General features: G+C 36.3%; 1 protein-coding gene across 1 annotated transcript in view; it reads left to right on the forward strand.

The window, feature by feature from the left end:
- Window positions 1-17,495, forward strand: part of ATRNL1 (attractin-like 1) — an 827,041-nt gene that overhangs the window by 257,775 nt on the left and 551,771 nt on the right. Inside the window, exons 23-24 of the mRNA XM_006831380.1 lie at window positions 455-533; window positions 3,507-3,664. Coding sequence (XP_006831443.1) covers window positions 455-533; window positions 3,507-3,664 — 237 coding nt within the window. The remainder of the gene's footprint in view (window positions 1-454; window positions 534-3,506; window positions 3,665-17,495) is intronic.

Consider the following 17,495-nt stretch of genomic DNA (forward strand, 5'->3'; position numbering starts at 1 on the left):
ATTCTTCAAGCTGTGCAGCTGTTTTTTCCTTCCCTTCCTGAACTGTTTTCCATATTGACGTGAACTCACGAGCACCCAAATTTCCTATCTGACCTTTCCAGTCGCTATTGCTAATTTGGTCCTATTTAGTTTTTGAAAAGGGTACATGTTCAAGGCAAACATCTCCAACTTACTATTTCGTTTAAAGAAAATTGCAGGAAGTACTTGGGTGTGGAATTACGTACTGGACTGCATGGTCTGTTTGAACCACAAAGTCAGCAGTTCAAACCCATCAGCTGCTCATCAGAAACCCTATACAGAGTTGCTATGAGTCTGAACTTACTCGATAGTACTTAACAACATTCGTATTTAGTTGACTATTGTTATAATATGAGACATAATTTAAACAGTAGAATAAAGAAATGCTTTCTAATGTATCATGAATATTTATACTTAAATTTTTCTTTTTTGATAGTCAAACAAAAACTTGGACATTTCAATTAATGCATCAAACAACTTTAATCTCAATATTACATGGTCTGTTGGTTCAACAGGTAAGAGAATTTTAGTATTATGTCCCTTTCATGTTTGTTTCTATTAGAAACTCATTCCAAGATGACCAGTTACTTTTAATTTAATTAATTTTAAAATAAAAAAGTATTTTATGCCATATTCAATGCAGTGTTACAGGTATAGATAAAAAGTAACAATGTGAGTAAGGCTGTATCAGTTTATTAACTTTCTCTCGTATTCAATTAAAATTAGATGGGTAGCAAAACTTGCAATTCTTTAAATGGTAGTGTTATGAAATGCTGTGATTTTAATTAAGATTGATTATTTCTTTAATGAGTAAAGAGGCTGAGATTTCAATTATTTGATACAATTTTGAAGCCCCAAATTTAATTATTAACTATAATATTATATCAAACAATGGAGTTCTTCTGTGTTTATTGATAAAAGTAACAACTTATCTATTAAATTTAGAAATGCAGCCCCTTTGTCCATGTCAGTACTGAGAGAGGGAACAAAATACATTTATAAGTCTCCCATAATAAGGTTTATATATTAGAATTATTGACTTTTTTAAAGTACAAATTTATGTGGTGAATTATGAAAAAAAATTGTACTCACTCTCTGAGGCTCTGTCTTAGAGGATTCTATTTTCCACCTTTTGTGTTAGACATACACTATTGCCCAAAGTGTACTAGAAAACTATTTTTGAGTTTTTTTGTGTGTGTGGTTTTCATTTGTATAGAAAATATATTGATGCTTAAAAAATCCATATTTGATCCATGAAAATGATGACATTATAGTGTCCTCCTGTGGCGGTGTAGGATAAGTACTGGATTAGTAACCATAAGGTTGGCAGTTCAAACCCACCAGCTGCTCCTTGAAACCCCAGGCAGGGTCACTGTGAGTCAGAACTGACTCGATGGCACTTAACTAAACAAAAGAAAACAGTGCTAGTTCTATGTGTAAGGACATGGGAATATAGAATTCAAGAGTGAAGAGAGCTTTGGTAGTTCCAGAATCTATATTGCATTTGTAAAATGCCAAAAACTTAGACAAAAAGTATTTGGGCACTTTTTAATATGCTTCCAACATACCATAAAATCTCTACCGTGTGAGTCTCATTCATTAAGAATTCATGATGACTTGCCCTGGTAATTTGAAATTTACATTTGCATAATAATAAACAGGACTCTACATGGATTTCAAAACTTGTCTAAAATATGCATGACCCATTTCTAATGACTTTAGAACACTGATTTTAGGTGGCAAGAAATCACTTGTAACATCCAGATGCCCAGACAAACAACTCAGAAACTTTGATTAATTAGCAAGGGGATGAAGTTAGGGAATCTTTATTTTTAAGAAAGTGTCCTGGGTAATTTGGAATAGATGATCGTTCAAAATTATTACATTTGCTCCTCATACCGATTGGTGGTGGTGGTTATGTGCCCTGGAGTTGGTTCCGACTCATAGCTGTAAATCTTTGCAGCAGCAGAAAGCCTCATCTTTTTCCCATGGAACAGCTGGTAGTTTCAAACTGCTGACCTTAAGGTTTGCAGCCCGATTCGTAATCACTATGCTATCTGAGCTCGTACTGATTATGATTATCTTTATTAGCCATTGAAATAGAGGTGTTGTACGTTTATTGGTACTGCTTTGTTACAGTGGGTTAACTTCAATAAATGCATATTGTGAGTGCCCAATGTGCATTTTACTAATTGTGCATTTAGCTCATATTTTAGATTATGGCCTCCTCCCAGTATTTTTCAAACATGGTAGTTCAATATGTGGTAAAATATAAACTGATTTAGTTTCCATTTTTAATTGAATAAGAGACACACAAAAATATGTTTTGAAAGGCTCTAAAGGAGCTCTCGTAGCGTAGTGGTTATGAATCGGGCTGTGAACCTCAGGGTCAGCAGTTCGAAACTACCAGCTGTTCCGTGGGAGAAAGATGAGGCTTTCTGCTCCCATAAAGATTTACAGCCTCGGAAACCCTGTACAGGGTCGCTATGAGTCGGAACCGACTCCATGGCACACAGCTACCACCACCAATGCAGTCTTGGTGTGGCGCTGTGGGTAATGCGCCAGACTGCAAAGCCGTTTGAACTGCAAGGTCAGTGGTTCAACCTCACCAGCTACTCCTCGGAAACTTTATAAAGGGTCGCTATAGGTAGGAACCGACTCAACTGCACTTAACAACAGCAACAATAACATATGCCTGAGTTCCAAATGGTAGTTTACTAGTTGCTAACACTAAACATGGGGGCCAGAGCTTTAATCTGTCTGAGCCTCAGCTTTTAATTTGAAAGTAGGAGTAATAATAATCTCCTTTGTTGTTGTTAATCACCGTCGAGTCTGTTCCGACCCGTAGTGACCCTATATAGGGTTTCCGAGGAACGGCTGGTAAGCTTGAACCACTGACCTTGCAGTTCAAACCGACTTTGCAGTCCAACGCATTAGCTCACGGTACCACAGCAGGACACCATAATATCTCCTGGTGGTGGCGGTGGTGGTTGTGTGCCACCTAGTTGGTTCTGACTCATAGCGACCCCCGAATAGGGTTTCCAAGGCTGTAAATCTTTACGGGAGCAGAAAGCTTCATCCTTCTCCCACAGAGAGACTGGTAGATTCGAACTGCTGTCCTTGCAGTTAGCAGCTCAGCTTGTAATCCACTGCACTACGAGGGCTTTTTTAGTATCTCCTAGAGAGAGTAATTATTAGAAAGGAAGATACCGTTTCTAACCCAATTCCTAGTAAATAGTAGGTAATAATTGACAGCATTTAAAAAAACCTATTTTTTATACTCAGTCCATTTCCATTCTTTTTATGGCAGATCTGTGTAGCTGTTGTTCTTTTATCGTTGTAAATTGTCAAAGTCAGTGTATCTGGAAATTATGCTTTTTATGTGTGCAATTGTGAAAAAAATGTGTAAGTGTAATATATTTTTAACTTCTTAAAGATTTGTTTCCTAGTGTGAATTATTAAAATTATTATTATTATTTGCATTTTAGCTGGAACAATATCTGGGGAGGAGACTCCAATAGTTTCCAAGACCAATATAAAGGAATACAGGGATAGTTTTTCCTATGAAAAATTTAACTTTCGAAGCAATCCTAATATTACATTCTATGTATACGTCAGCAACTTTTCCTGGCCTATTAAAATACAAGTAAGTGATAGAAATATTTCATCCTAATTAAATACTGAACATTTTCATTACAAAGTGAAATACTGTTTTTCTTAAACTATGGGAAAGATGTATTTCTTGACTTGAAGAAAGCTAGAACTTGTATTGATCGTTGGTGACTGACTTCAAATGTATTCATAAAAAGCACTCATGCCAATAACATTGGATCTACAGAAAATGTAAGACAATGTTTCAATGATTATTTTATTTTTAAGGAAATGCATCAAAATTTGAAATAACTAAGATGTTTCAGTTTTCTGATTGGTTTTATACTTGGAAGTTTAAGTGGATATGCCTTTTCTTGCATCCTTAAAGATTTAGGATTATTAGCTCTTAACTGTTACTTTTTAAGACCCATATCATCTCATTATTGATTTCCATTTCTGTGTCATATTCAATTTTAGTTGTGTTTAAATGTAGGCTTTTGAAAGTTTGAGGTTGTATTTCTGGGAAATATTTGAGAATTTCTGTCTATCTTGGAAAAGTCAAAGTTTGTGTTCTTAATTTATGCTTTTATAAAAGAAAGACTACGTAGGTGAAATTGGAACTTGCTGAATTGTTCATTCTTTCCTGACTGGCTGATTGATTGATAGTGAATTGCCTATTAAAGTCACAGTGATTTACTGAATAGGTCATATGACAAATCCTGTGCTCAAATGTTGTGTAAAAGATAGTTTAAAGATACTTAAAAAAATAAAGATTTGTATATCCTTGCTGTTTCATATTAATAAATAACAGCTTATGCTCTATGACTTAAAATATGTACACATTGTATTTATATTAATTTCTATGTGATCACTTGTGGAAAGACTGAATTTAAAAAAAAACAACAACATATATTTTGGGCTGCTAACCAAAATGTTAGTAGTTCGAATCTTCCAACCGCTTTGTGAGAGAAAGATGAGGCTTTCTGCTCCCATAAAGATTTTCTGCTTTGGAAACTCTGTACAGGGTTGCTATGAGTTGGAACTGACTCAATGGCACATAACTACCACCACCACCACAATATGTACACTAGAACAATTATTTGTTTTTATATAATAAGGTTAATTTAACACCTACATTAGTGTAATTACTTAACTATTCAAGAACTGTTACTACAAATTACTACTCATTAGTTAATAATGAAAAGTTATTTGAGAAATAAATGTATTTTTTATTACACAGTGACTGACTTAGATAATTACACAGTTTAATAGATTCAAGAAATATTTTCATAAAGATTCATTCCATTCCAACATTGACTATCATTTTATTTAGTACGTATGAATGAGATACCATTTGGTTCTGAAAGATGCAGATATAAACACTGGTCAGATTTCACTTGGTTTATTCAGATTATGATTGAAGTAGGTGTAAGTAGGGCTCATCTGTAGAGCTTATTGCTAGGTGATGTCAAGTTGGCTCTGTCTCATAAAAGCTCTGTGACTAACAGGATGAAGTGCTACCCAGCCCTTGTCATCCTCACACTCAGTGCTTTGTGAAGCTGTTGGTTCATGGCATCGCCTCCATCTAGGTCTATGCAGGTCTGAAGGGGCTGTTTCCATCTCTCTAACCCTTCCCTGAAGAATTCTATACCCCACATCAAAATGGCATTTTTGCCGTCCTCAAGGGATTCAAATCATGCTCCTTTTAAGAAGTCTGAGGGATAAGATAAGACCTGTAGGATGGATGAGGTAAAGTTTTCCAATGAAATGCTCAGATGTCAACCCTTGCTATCATTGAAGAATGAGTAGGTGCTTCATCGAGTTGGAAAAAATTCCTCAGTGCAACTCTCCTGGCCCCTAGCTGGCCAATGTAGGTTTTAATTTTCATAAAACTTCTTCCTAATAAGCCCACATGATCGTTCCATGTCCTTTGAGATAAATCTATTAAGATTCTGAACTGATGCTCTTTCTTGAATTTTCGGGGCCAGGAGATCCCCTTAGAAGTCAAAGTTTTTTTTGACATTTTGTTTGAAAGCACCCTCAGGAGATTAAGACAAGTTCTGTTTTTGAGCAAATTGTCTGCAGCCATCTACTGAAGACAGACACTTTTTAAACACATTTTGGTTTGGAATACACCCATACATATAGAAATTGAAACTCTAATAGCAATACTTTCTGAATTACTCTCATGCCTTGACTTACGGCAGGTGCATCTTAGTCCCTTAGTCTTCAAAATGACATCTTTGCTTTTGAACAGTTTAAAGAGGTCTTCTGTAGCTGATTTGCTCAACGCACTATGTCATTTGATTTCTTGACTACTATTTCTATGGGTGTTGATTGTGGATCCAAGTAAAATGAAATCCTTGATAGATATAGTATTTTCTCTGTTTATCATGACGCTGCTTATTGGCCCAATGATGAGGATATTTATTTTCTTTATGTTGAGGTATAAACCTTACTGAAGTCTGTGGTTTTTCATCTTCATCAGTAAGTGCTGCAAATTCTCCTTGCTTTCAGCAAGCAGTGTTGTATTATGTGTGTATCACAGGTTTTTAATGAGCTTTTAAAACTTCATACAGTCTAGTTTCTCGAATTCTGTGCTCAGCCTACTGATAGAATTATTGTGGTGGAATGATCCAACCCTGACATATACCTTTCCTAATATGAACCATGCAGTATTCCTTGTTCTTAAAATTGATGTAATTGTTACATTGTTTTAATTGTTTCATGCCCTTTATTTCTTGGTTATCTAATTATATTTTATGTATTAGTAAATTACATAGTTAACTTAGAATTTTCATGAATATTTAATTGTTAGAAATTAACTTTCTAAATTGGATTTTCTTTTGAGACCTTATCAGTAATATATTCTAGAAACCCAAGTCAGAACTTGTGTAATATAATGGAAATACCCTACTATAGTGGGGTCCTACTTGTGGCGCTGTAGAATAAACACTGGACTGCTAATGATTAGATCAGCAGTTCAAACCCACTGGCCTGCTCCTTGGGAACCCTATACAGTGTTGCTATGAATTGGAACCGACTCAACAGCACTTAACAACAACACCCACTATTGTGAAGCATAAAAAATAACTACAATGGTCAAGATCTATGGAGCCTAATTCCTACTCACTGAAGAATGCTTATATTATAACACATAAGCATGTGTATTTGTTTATGGGACTATAATAAACTTTAAACATGAAGTATCAAAATTATTTCAATTAAGATTTACAAATTTTGCACTTCACCATTTTCCTGTTTTTTAAATTTCTTTCTTTGCTGGCACAGAGCGTTATCTTTCTCTGTAATATTTAGTTCCTTTCCTGTGAAATCTGACGTCTAAGGCTGAAATGAATGTCTTTAGTTTTACTTCTCAAAAATTTCCAAGGTTTTCTAGAAAAATGAATTTTTAGACTTCTTGCTGCATAAATACTAATTTCAGGACTCTGGGAAGATTCAGATTTTTAAAGCTATTGTGAAAATCATGTAATTAAAAATAAAATGGTTTAATAAATAGGAAGAAAAAAAAACTTATTAAATTGGAGTATTTTAGCAAATATACTTTAAAAAATATTTTCACTTTTTAACATTTAACCTTGAATTCTGGCAAACTGAGATTTTAAGTCAGTTACGGAAGAGTGGAAGTGTTTAGTGCTGTTTGGCTATATGGAGTTATGGTGATCTAATCTTCAAGAGGTCTCCACTTAAACTCAGAATATGGAAGGTAGATGACCTCTACTTCTATGTCCATATTTTGCCAATTGTGAGAACACTGAAATGATGTTTTAAAATGAAGAAGAAGCACACTACTACATATTTACGCAGATACCCATTCCAACAGTCTTGAGTACTTAATAATAGTACAGTATGGTAGAATATAAACTATGCTTCATTATTTACTCAAAGCCAGTGATTAGGGACTATGAACTTTATATATTCTTATTTCTTCCTGGCTGAGCTCGGACAGTATGTGTCTCTCAAGAATTTTACCCATTTCATCTACTTTATTGAATTTACTGACAAGAAGCTGTGAGTAATAATTAAGTATTCCATAGTGATTTAATATATGATTGGTATTTTAATCACCTCATATGCATGTGAGAGCTGGACAATGAATAAGGAAGACCAAAGAAGAACTGATGCATTTGAGTTATAGTGTTGACAAAAAGTATTGAAAGTACCTTGAACTATCAAAACAACAAATAAGCCTTATTTTTGAAGAATTGCAGCCAGAATACCCCCTAGAAGTAAGGATGGTGAGACTTTGTCTCATGCAATTTGGACATATCAGGAGGGACCTGTCCTTGGAAAAGAACATCATACTTTATAAAGTCAGAGGGTCAATGGAAAAAGGAAGACCTTCAATGAGATGGATGGACGCAGTGGCTACAACACTGGGCAACACTGTGAGGACGATGCAGGACTATGTAGTGTCTTGTTCTGTTGTACGTAGGGTCACTAGGAGTCAGAACCAACTCAGTGGCATCCAATAACAGCAATCTATTTTTAATATTATAGTGAGTTATAAGGTGCATTCAGTAAAGTGTTGAAATCTTAAGCGTGCAACTTGATGAGCTTTTACACTGCTATGCTCCATAAAGCTACCACCCAGATCAAGATACAAGTGTTTCCAATATCCCAGGGGCTCCCCAATCTCCATTCCTGTTCAGTGCCCTTCTCCAGAGCAGCTCTACTCACTTCTGTATGCATAAGTACTTTGGTTGTGGTGGTAGTGGTGTGCTGTGGACTCGGTTCCAACTCATAATCACCATGCATAGGATTTCTGACGCTGCAGATCTTTACAGGAGCAGAAAGCCTTATCTTTCTCAGCAGAATGGCTGGTAGTTTCAAACTGCTGACCTTGAGGTTAGCAGTCCAATTTGTAATGACTTTAGTCTGTCTTAACTTTACATGTTGAGTGTGACGCTGTAGGATAAGCACTGTACTAATTGTAAGGTGGGCAGTTCAAAGTCACCAGCTGCTCCATTGAAGAAAGATGACGTTTCTCAGAAACCCTATGTGGGGTCCCTGTAAGTTGGAACCAACTCCATGCCGGTGAGTAACTGTATATAGATAGTTATTTTCAGTACTCACTCTTGTTTCTGGCTTTTCCTCATTTGTTACTATATTTGTGAAATCATTCAGATCTTTATGTGTAGTACAATTTTGTTATTCTTTAAACCCCCATTTACAAGGCATTCCACAGATTTTATTTCTATTCATTAATTGAATACTTGTATTATTTCCAGTTCCTGGTTATTTTAAATGAAACAGCTGTGAAAATTCTTACACATGTCTTATACATGCATTCATTCTCTTGGATATTTATTTAGGAATATAATTGCTGGTTGTCATGATAGTCATATACGTTAGTTTGGTAGACAGTGCCAAAATTTTACCAAAACTGTTGACTCAACTTATACCACCTCTGATAGTTGTGGAGAATTGGAAAATATCCATTCTCTGGAATTTTATGAAATAATTTGCTTATGATTGGTGCTATTTTTCCTTGAATGTGTGATAATATTCCACAATGCATGTTTTTGAACCAGAAGTTTCTCTTTGGGTAGGTTGAATTACAAATATAATTTCTTTAACAGATTTAGAAATCTGGTTGTCTGTTTCTTCCCAAGTGAGCTTGATCAGGGATTTTGTCCATATCATTCTTACTGGTTGAATTTATTGGCAAGAAGTTATGAATAATATTCACATGTGATTTAGTCTCTTTCATACTTCTTTTGTGTGCCAGTGAATAGCCATAACATTTATTGAACAAAAGGTATTTGTAAATGAAGATGGTGAGAAAGACTGGATTGTTGAAATGGGATAGAGACAATAGGATTTATGAAATATCAAATACAGGGTATGAGAAAACAAAAGGAATCAAAGACTTCTAGATACGTGCTAATGGTCATTTTGTTTAACAACCATCCAACCCAATCTTCAATAAAATGCTTCTGCAAATTTTCTTTTTTTGATTTAGCAAATATTTGTGGAGCATCAACTGTGTACTGGGGACTCTGCTACCCTTAGGTTGTTGGTGTTGTTAGATGCCATCGAGTCAGTACTGACTCATAGCAACCCTATGCACAAACGAATGAAACACTGCTGGGCCTGGGCCAATCTCACAATTGTTGCCACACTTGAGCCCATTGATGCAACCACTTGGCCAGTACATCTCGCTGAGGGAGTCTTCCTCTTTTTGTCTGACCCTCTACCTTACCAAACATGATATCCTTCTCCAGCAACTGGTCCCTCCTGACAGTATGTCCGAAGTATGAGAGATGAAGTTTGGCCATCCTGGCCTCAAGGAGCACTCTGGTTGTACTTCTTCCAACACAGATCTGTTGGTTCTTTTGGCAGCCCATGACGCTTTCAATATTCTCCTCCAACACCATAACTCAAAAGCATCAATTCTTCTACAGTCTTCCTTATTCACTGCTTAGCTTTCGCATGCATATGAGGTTATTGAAAATACCATGGCTTGGGTCAGGCGTATCTTAGTCCTCAAGCTGACATCTTTGCTCTTCAGTACTTTAAAAAGTCTTGTGCAGCCGATTTGCCTAATGCAATACGTCATTTGATCTCTTGACTGCTGCTTCCATAAGTGTTGATAGTTGATCTAAGAAAAATTAAGTCCTTGACAACTTTAATTTTTTCTCCATTGATAACAATGTTGTTTATTGGTCAAGTGGTGAGGATTCTTGTTTTCTTTTTATTGATATGCAATTCATACTGAAGGGCTGTGCTCTTATTTTAAGTCCTCTTCATTTTCAGCAAGCAAGGTTGTATCATCTGCATATCACAGGTTGTTAATGCATCTTCCTCCAATTCTGATGCCATGTTTTTCTTCATAGAACCCAGCTTCTAGGATTATTTGCTCCGCATCCAGGTTGAATAAGTATGGTGAAAGAGTACAACCCTGTCGCACACCTTTCTTAATATTAAACCATTCAGTGTTCCCATGCTCTGTTCAAACAACTGCCTCTTCTTGGTCCATGTACAGATTTCTCATGAGCACAATTAAGTGTTCAGGAATACTCATACTTCTCAATGTTGTCCGTTGCTTGTTATGGTCCATCACTCAGTATCTGTCAGTTTGTCGTACTCTGGTGGCTTGTGAGTTGCTGTGATTCTGGAAGCAATGCCACGGGTCCCCTTGGGTATAAATCAGATAAGAAACCAGAGCCCCAGCCCTCAAGAACTGCTAGTCCTACTGGAAAAAACAATTAAACAATCAATTACAATAGTATGTAAGAAAACGATACTGTATACCCTTTCTTTATACAGTATCATTTTCTAATTGTTTCCTACGGTAAGACAAAAGATAAAAGAATAATATGCAGTAGCCAGAGAAAGGGATGTGGAAGAGCATTCCAAGGAGGAAGAATCACAGTGTTCTCTTAGGATTTGAAATTGGATGTGCCTTTCAATGGAATTTATGTGCAACAATTGGGAGATAATATAAGAAGCTCAAATATAGTACGGTATGGACTTTCTCTTTAAAGGCTTAAGGAATTCTGAATTTAAGGATTATTTTGAAGATCCTGGTACTATCTTTATAAACATCAGTGTTGAGATGAGCCAGAATTGGATTGGTGGAGGGCAGAAAAGGGGGCATACATATTATTCTATAGCCTTTCTGTTGTTGACGCTGTAGGTAAGTTGTGTAAATCTCTGTGTCTTTACACACATATACAGGGGGCTTCAAAAAGTTCTTGGAAAATGGAATTAAACGATAATGGAATTTTTCCACAAACTTTTTTTATTAATTAAAATTTTTATTGTGATTTGAGTGAAAGTTTACAGGGAAGAGCATCAGTTTTACATTCAACACATCATATACTTTGTTTCATTCCAAAGACTATTATCCCCTCCATGTACCATCAGTTAACAGTATTTCTCTCTATTCATTTTAGCACTCTCTTTCTCTTTTTTTAAAAACGCTCAGGCATATATCATAATTTAAACCAACAGAATGTACCATTCTGCAAGACTGCCTCCTGGCTGCCAGCTCTCAGTCCCTCTCTTTCCATGAATCTAGAATCCTCAGCTGTGCCCTCTCTCCATGTTTGCCTCCATCTTTGCCTCCAATTTCTCCTTAGGTCATCAGTTGTATTGGTTTTTCTGAAACAAACAGATTTTAATCTTACTGATAGTCTCCATTGTGTTTTTTGCCTCTTATTTGGTCAATTTCTGCTCTTTAATTCTTTTCTTTTTTTTTTTTTTAAGTTTGATAATAGGTTTCTTTCTTTTTTCTTGTTTCTTAATATGAATTTTGAGGTTATGCTAATTTGACACCTTCTTTTATAATATAGGTGTTTTTAAACTATAAATTTCCCTCAGAATACTGCTGTATGTTACTTCTTTGAGTATTAATTTCGATAGGTTGTGTTTTCATTTTGATTTGGAGAATTTCCCTAGTTTTGAGTAGTTTCTTCAAGCACTTATTGCTAATCAGTATTCAGCTGAAGACTCCAGGGAGTTCATCAGCAAATCTGTGGAGTTCTCTGTTCAGCTCTCTCCTGTGAGCCTTCCTAGATTCCTACATGCTTCTCAGCTCCTAGAAATTTCATTGCTTTACCGAATTCCTGTTGTGGTGCTGTAGGATCAGCATTGGACTGTTAACCACAAGGTTGGCTGTTCAAACCCATCAGCTGCTCCTCAGACATCCTATACAGGATCTCTTTGAATTGGAACCAACTCGATGGCGCTTAACAACAACCTTTATTTCCCTTTCCTGAGATGCATTTCTGAAATGACAGTAAAATCTGCAATATTTTAGTGATCACCTCTTTTCTCTTCTTTCTGGGATTATTGTTTTACATTGCCTGGTGTTCATCTTCTGAAACAAGTGTTTCATATATTTTTAAATTGTTTCTGGAGAGGTTAAATCCATTCCTTATTACTATATTTTAGAGGAAAGCAGAAATTCAACTTACAATTTTTGTCTCAGAAATACATAAAATAAATGTGATAGTTATAATTTCTACACGAAATGTTGGCAGTGTTACTATGTGTGTGGTTTTATATTTTTATTTGTAAATGTTGCATTTAGAAGCTTCATTCTACTCTTCTGAGTTTTCAGATACATGACAATCAGGTTGTAGACAAAGAGTAGGAATTTAAAGTTCATAATCCTGTAGTATTGTGGATTCTGGCAGGCTTTAAACTATGAGGAAGTTTACCATCCACAGATTAAGTTGTTCATAAATACTTACCAACTACACACTAGGGATGCAGTTATCTTGAAAAGTGGCTGAAATAAAAAAGTACAAAGAACCTAATTCCTATCAGAAAAACAAAAACATCAGACCGTAAGACTCAAAGAATACTTCTTTACAAAAGTAAGCATTAATTTTTTTCTTTTAACAAAATTTAATAGCAATCTAGCTAACAAGAAAAAATATTATTTTTGATACAAACTAGTATTTTATTTTCATGATTCCTTGTACTTGATTTGTATTTATGTTGGTTTCAATAGAGTTGCTAAATATAGAGCGAGTTCTGTGTTGGCTCAAAGCAAATGCTTTAAATTACTTCAGCCTTTCTACTTGCGTTTTAATTCTTTTTTCTTGTTATGTTCTAGCATAAAAGATGCATGAAGAGTTTAATTTTTAATGATTTGTTGTTGTTTTTGTACAGCAAAATATCTTTGTGTGGTGTCTTTTTGTGAGCCAAACGTTTCATTTAGATTCTGCTTCAGTAGATGACAATAGTGGTTTTATCCTTTTGTGGGGTAATTACTTAATTTTAAAAATCCTACTACTTTGAGCATTGTCACTTGTATTATTTTCCTATATATTTGAATGGACTAAGTTTGAAGCTATTGAATGAGTACGACTGATATATGAGACACTTAGAAAAATATTTCATTTGACTTGTTTAACTTTGGTCACATCTTGTTATTGTTGTTGTTGTTAGGTGCCATCGAGTTGGTACCAATCATAGTGACCCTATGTATGCATGACAGAATGAAACACTGCCTGCTCCTTGGCCAACCTCACAGTCATTGGTATACCTGAGCTCATTGCTGCCGCCACTGTGCTAATCCATCTCATTGGGGTCTTTCTGTTTTTCCCCGACCCTCCACTTTACCAAACATGATGTCCTTATCCAGGGACTGATCCCCTTAACAATATGTCCAATGAATAAGAGAATTGAAAATATTCTCCTCCAACAACATAACTCAAAAGCATCAATTCTTCTACAGTCTTCCTTATTCATTGTTCAGCTTCTGCATGCATATGAGGTTATTGAAAATACCATGGCTTGGGTCAGGCGCACCTTAGTTTTCAAGCTGACATCTTTGCTCTTCAATACTTTAAAAAGATCTTGTGCAGCAGATTTTCCTAATGCAATACGTTGTTTGATTTCTTGATCCAAGAAGTATGAAGTCTTTGACAACTTCCATCTTTTCTCCGCTGATAAGAATGCTGTTTATCGGTCCAGTGGTGAGGATTTTTGTTTTCTTTACATTGAGGTGAATCTCATAGTGAAGGCTGTGGCCTCTGATCTTCATCAGTAAGTATTTTAAGTTCTCTTTACTTTCAGTAAGCAGTGTTGTATCAACTGCAAACCATAGGTTGTTAATGAGTCTTCCTTAAGTCCTGATGCCATGTGTTTCTTCATATAACCCAGCTTCTCAGATTATTTGCTTAGCATACAGGTTGAATAAATATGCTGAAAGAATACAACCCTGGCACACACCTTTCCTAATTTGAAACCATCTGGTGTACCCTAGTTCTGTTCTTGTTATTAGTGGGGAAAGTTTTAGTAGCAGAATAGTAGAACTTTAAAAATGTATACAAAGAATGAGGAAAACATAAAGGTATTATATATATATATTAACCTGGCATGTTCTTCTGTGTTCCATTGGTCAAAAGGATAATTACTACATAGTGCTGTGTGTGGGGTCCTGCTGTGCTGCTGTAGGATCAGCACTGGACTGAGAACCACAAGTTCAGTAGTTCAAACCCATCAGCTGCTCCTCGGAAACCCTATACTGAGTCACTATAAGTTGGAACCAACTTGATAGTACTTAACAACAACAATCTAACTGCAAAGTCAGTGGTTCAAACCAACCAGCTCTTCCTTAGAAACCATATATAAGGTCTCAATGAGTTGGAAATGACTCGACATCTCTGGATGTGATAAAGCCTCTAATGAAACATTTTGAAGGTAGAGAGCGGACCAGAGAAACAATGCCTATCAGTATCTTGGATAGCTCTACACATCAACATACTTCCTTAAATTGAACTGGATTTCCCTTATAGTATCTACCAGCTAATTTAAAATTCAATCTGGATGTATATGGTGATGATGGTAGTTGTGGGCCACCACATCAGTTCTGACTCACAGCAACACTGTTTAGGGTTTCTGAGACTGTAAATCTTTAATGGAGCAGAAAACCTCATTTTTCTGCAGCAGAGCAACTAGTGGGTTTGAACTGCTGACCTTCTGGTTAGCAGCCCAGCTCATAATCCACTGTGCTACCAGGCCTCCTTCTGGATATGTTTAGAAATACTTAAAACCCTCTTCCATGTAAAAGGTCATGTTTCATAATTAACTCTGCAAACATTTTATTATTTGGCTCCAGGCAAACTTCCCAGTCTTATCTCCAGTCCTCTCCCCAGTACTGCAAGCATCCTCGTTGTGGTTGTTAAGTGCCGTTGAGTCGGTTCTGGCTCATAGCGGCCTTGTATAGGGTTTCCAAGGAGTAACCCCTGAGTTTGAACTGCTGACCTTGTGGCTCCCAATTCAGTACCTTTTCTGCTGCTCCACACCAGGACTCAGCAACCATCTTAGACCTCCTTTTTCCCATCATTCAGCCTGTTTTCCAGTCACTTCAAAATTCTGTTTGCTTTCAGATGTAAGTTCTTTAATCAGAACCTTAAAAACAGTCTTTACTTTCAAAAACCTCCCTCCATGCGTCATGTCCCATTGATGAACTACTACTTTTATTCATCCATTAAAATTGTGATTCAGTGTGATCCTTAAGAATCTTCCCTGCTTCAATATTACCTCTGTAACTCTAGACCCTCTTATTCATAAATACCACCCACATACATGTCAGCCAAACTGAATGGCTCAATGAGCAATTTACAACCTAAACAAAACAAAAATATGTCCCTGAGACATAGATTTCAGAAACAATTCGTCCCCAGTACAAAGACTAAGCAGCTCTAGTGGCGTAGTGGTTATGAATCAGGCTGCGAACCTCAAGGTCAGCAGTTCGAAACTACCAGCTTTTCCACGGGAGAAAGATAAGGCTTTCTGCTCCCGTAAAGATTTACAGCCTAGGAAACTCTGTACAGGGTCGCTATGGGTCGGAACTGACTCCACGGCACATAACCACCACCATAAAGACTAAGAGAGAGAGCAACCCTTCTCTCTCAGAGATTACTAACCTAGCGTGTTCTCCACTCAACTAACATAGAATGAAATGAGTCAACATACATTCTGAAACAGAACCTAGAGAAAGAACCAGAAATTTACATTTACCAACCCAACAGTTATTTATTGAACACAATAGGAGTATTGTTGGTTAAATTGTACCCCTTCAAACTATGAAGCCCTGGCCTCAGGATGTGATCCTGTTTGGAAAGAGGGTTTTCTTTGTTATGTTAATTTATGCATACTGCAGTAAGATGGGTCCTAACTCTAATACCTTCTGAGTTATAAAAAGAGCAGAACAGATACAGAAACACAGGGGCATCTGGGAGGTAGAGACAGATGCTAAGGAATACCAAGACTTCCATCTAGAGCTGTGTTTCTTGAATTTGAATTTCTAGTCACCGAAACTGTAAGAAAGTAAAATTCCTGTTCTGTAAGACACCCACTATGGGTGTGTTTTTGTTGTGGGTTCAATTTTACGTAAGATGGTTTAGAAGGGAGAATGGAGAGTTCTTGGGGTGCCTGAAGACATTTCCTTGGATGCCCAGTTTTTATAGTCTGTAATGTCCCTATTTTTACTTCAAGTTAATTTCAAATGGGGGTTTGTTTATCTGCAAGTGAAAGAATCCTGAGTAATCCAACTGTGCACTATGAGAGCATAGAGACCACCTTGCTTACACTATTCCATACCCTAGCAAAGTATCTGGCATGTGCTATAAACTTAGTATAAACTGGTGCACAACGTGTTTGATTTATTGAAAGTTCATCTTATTAGAGAATTTCGAGCTAATTTCTCGTGTTTGCTTTATTTTAGGTTGTTGTTGTTAAGTGACATCAAGTCTGTTCTGACCCCTAGTGACCCTGTATAGGGTTTCTGAGGAGTGACTAGTGAGTTTGAACCGCAAACTTTGCGGTTCAAACTGACTTTGTGGTCCAATGCTTGATCCTACAGTGCCATGTTTTGGAACAGTCAGAGCTGGTTAAATACAACAGTTTAAAGACTTGTTGGTGTTGTTAAATGCTATAGAGTTGGTTCCGAGTCATAGTGATCCTGTGTAGGCTTTCCAAGGAGTGACTAGTGAGTTTGAACCACGTACTTTGCAGTTTCAACCGACCTTGTGGTAGAGTGTTTATCTTACAACGCCACACCAGGATTCCTGGTTAAAGACTAAGTATATGAAAATAAACGATTTTAACATCTGTTGACAGCAGGTGACTTGCCATATATCTATTTATCTTTCTTTATATGTATTTGTGTGTGTGTGTGTATATATATATATATATGTATATATATGGGTATATGTGTGTATCTATCTTTCTTTATAAATTTGTGTGTATATATATGTTGTATATGTGTATCTATGTGTATCTATTTATCTTTATATATTTGTGTGTGTGTATATATATATATATATGTGTGTGTGTGTGTGTGTGTGTGTGTGTGTGTGTATATATATATCAACACAGGTGTGGTGCTGTAGGATAAG

This window comes from Chrysochloris asiatica, unplaced genomic scaffold (assembly GCF_000296735.1).
Source record: "Chrysochloris asiatica unplaced genomic scaffold, ChrAsi1.0 scaffold00003, whole genome shotgun sequence".
NCBI lineage: Eukaryota > Metazoa > Chordata > Mammalia > Afrosoricida > Chrysochloridae > Chrysochloris > Chrysochloris asiatica.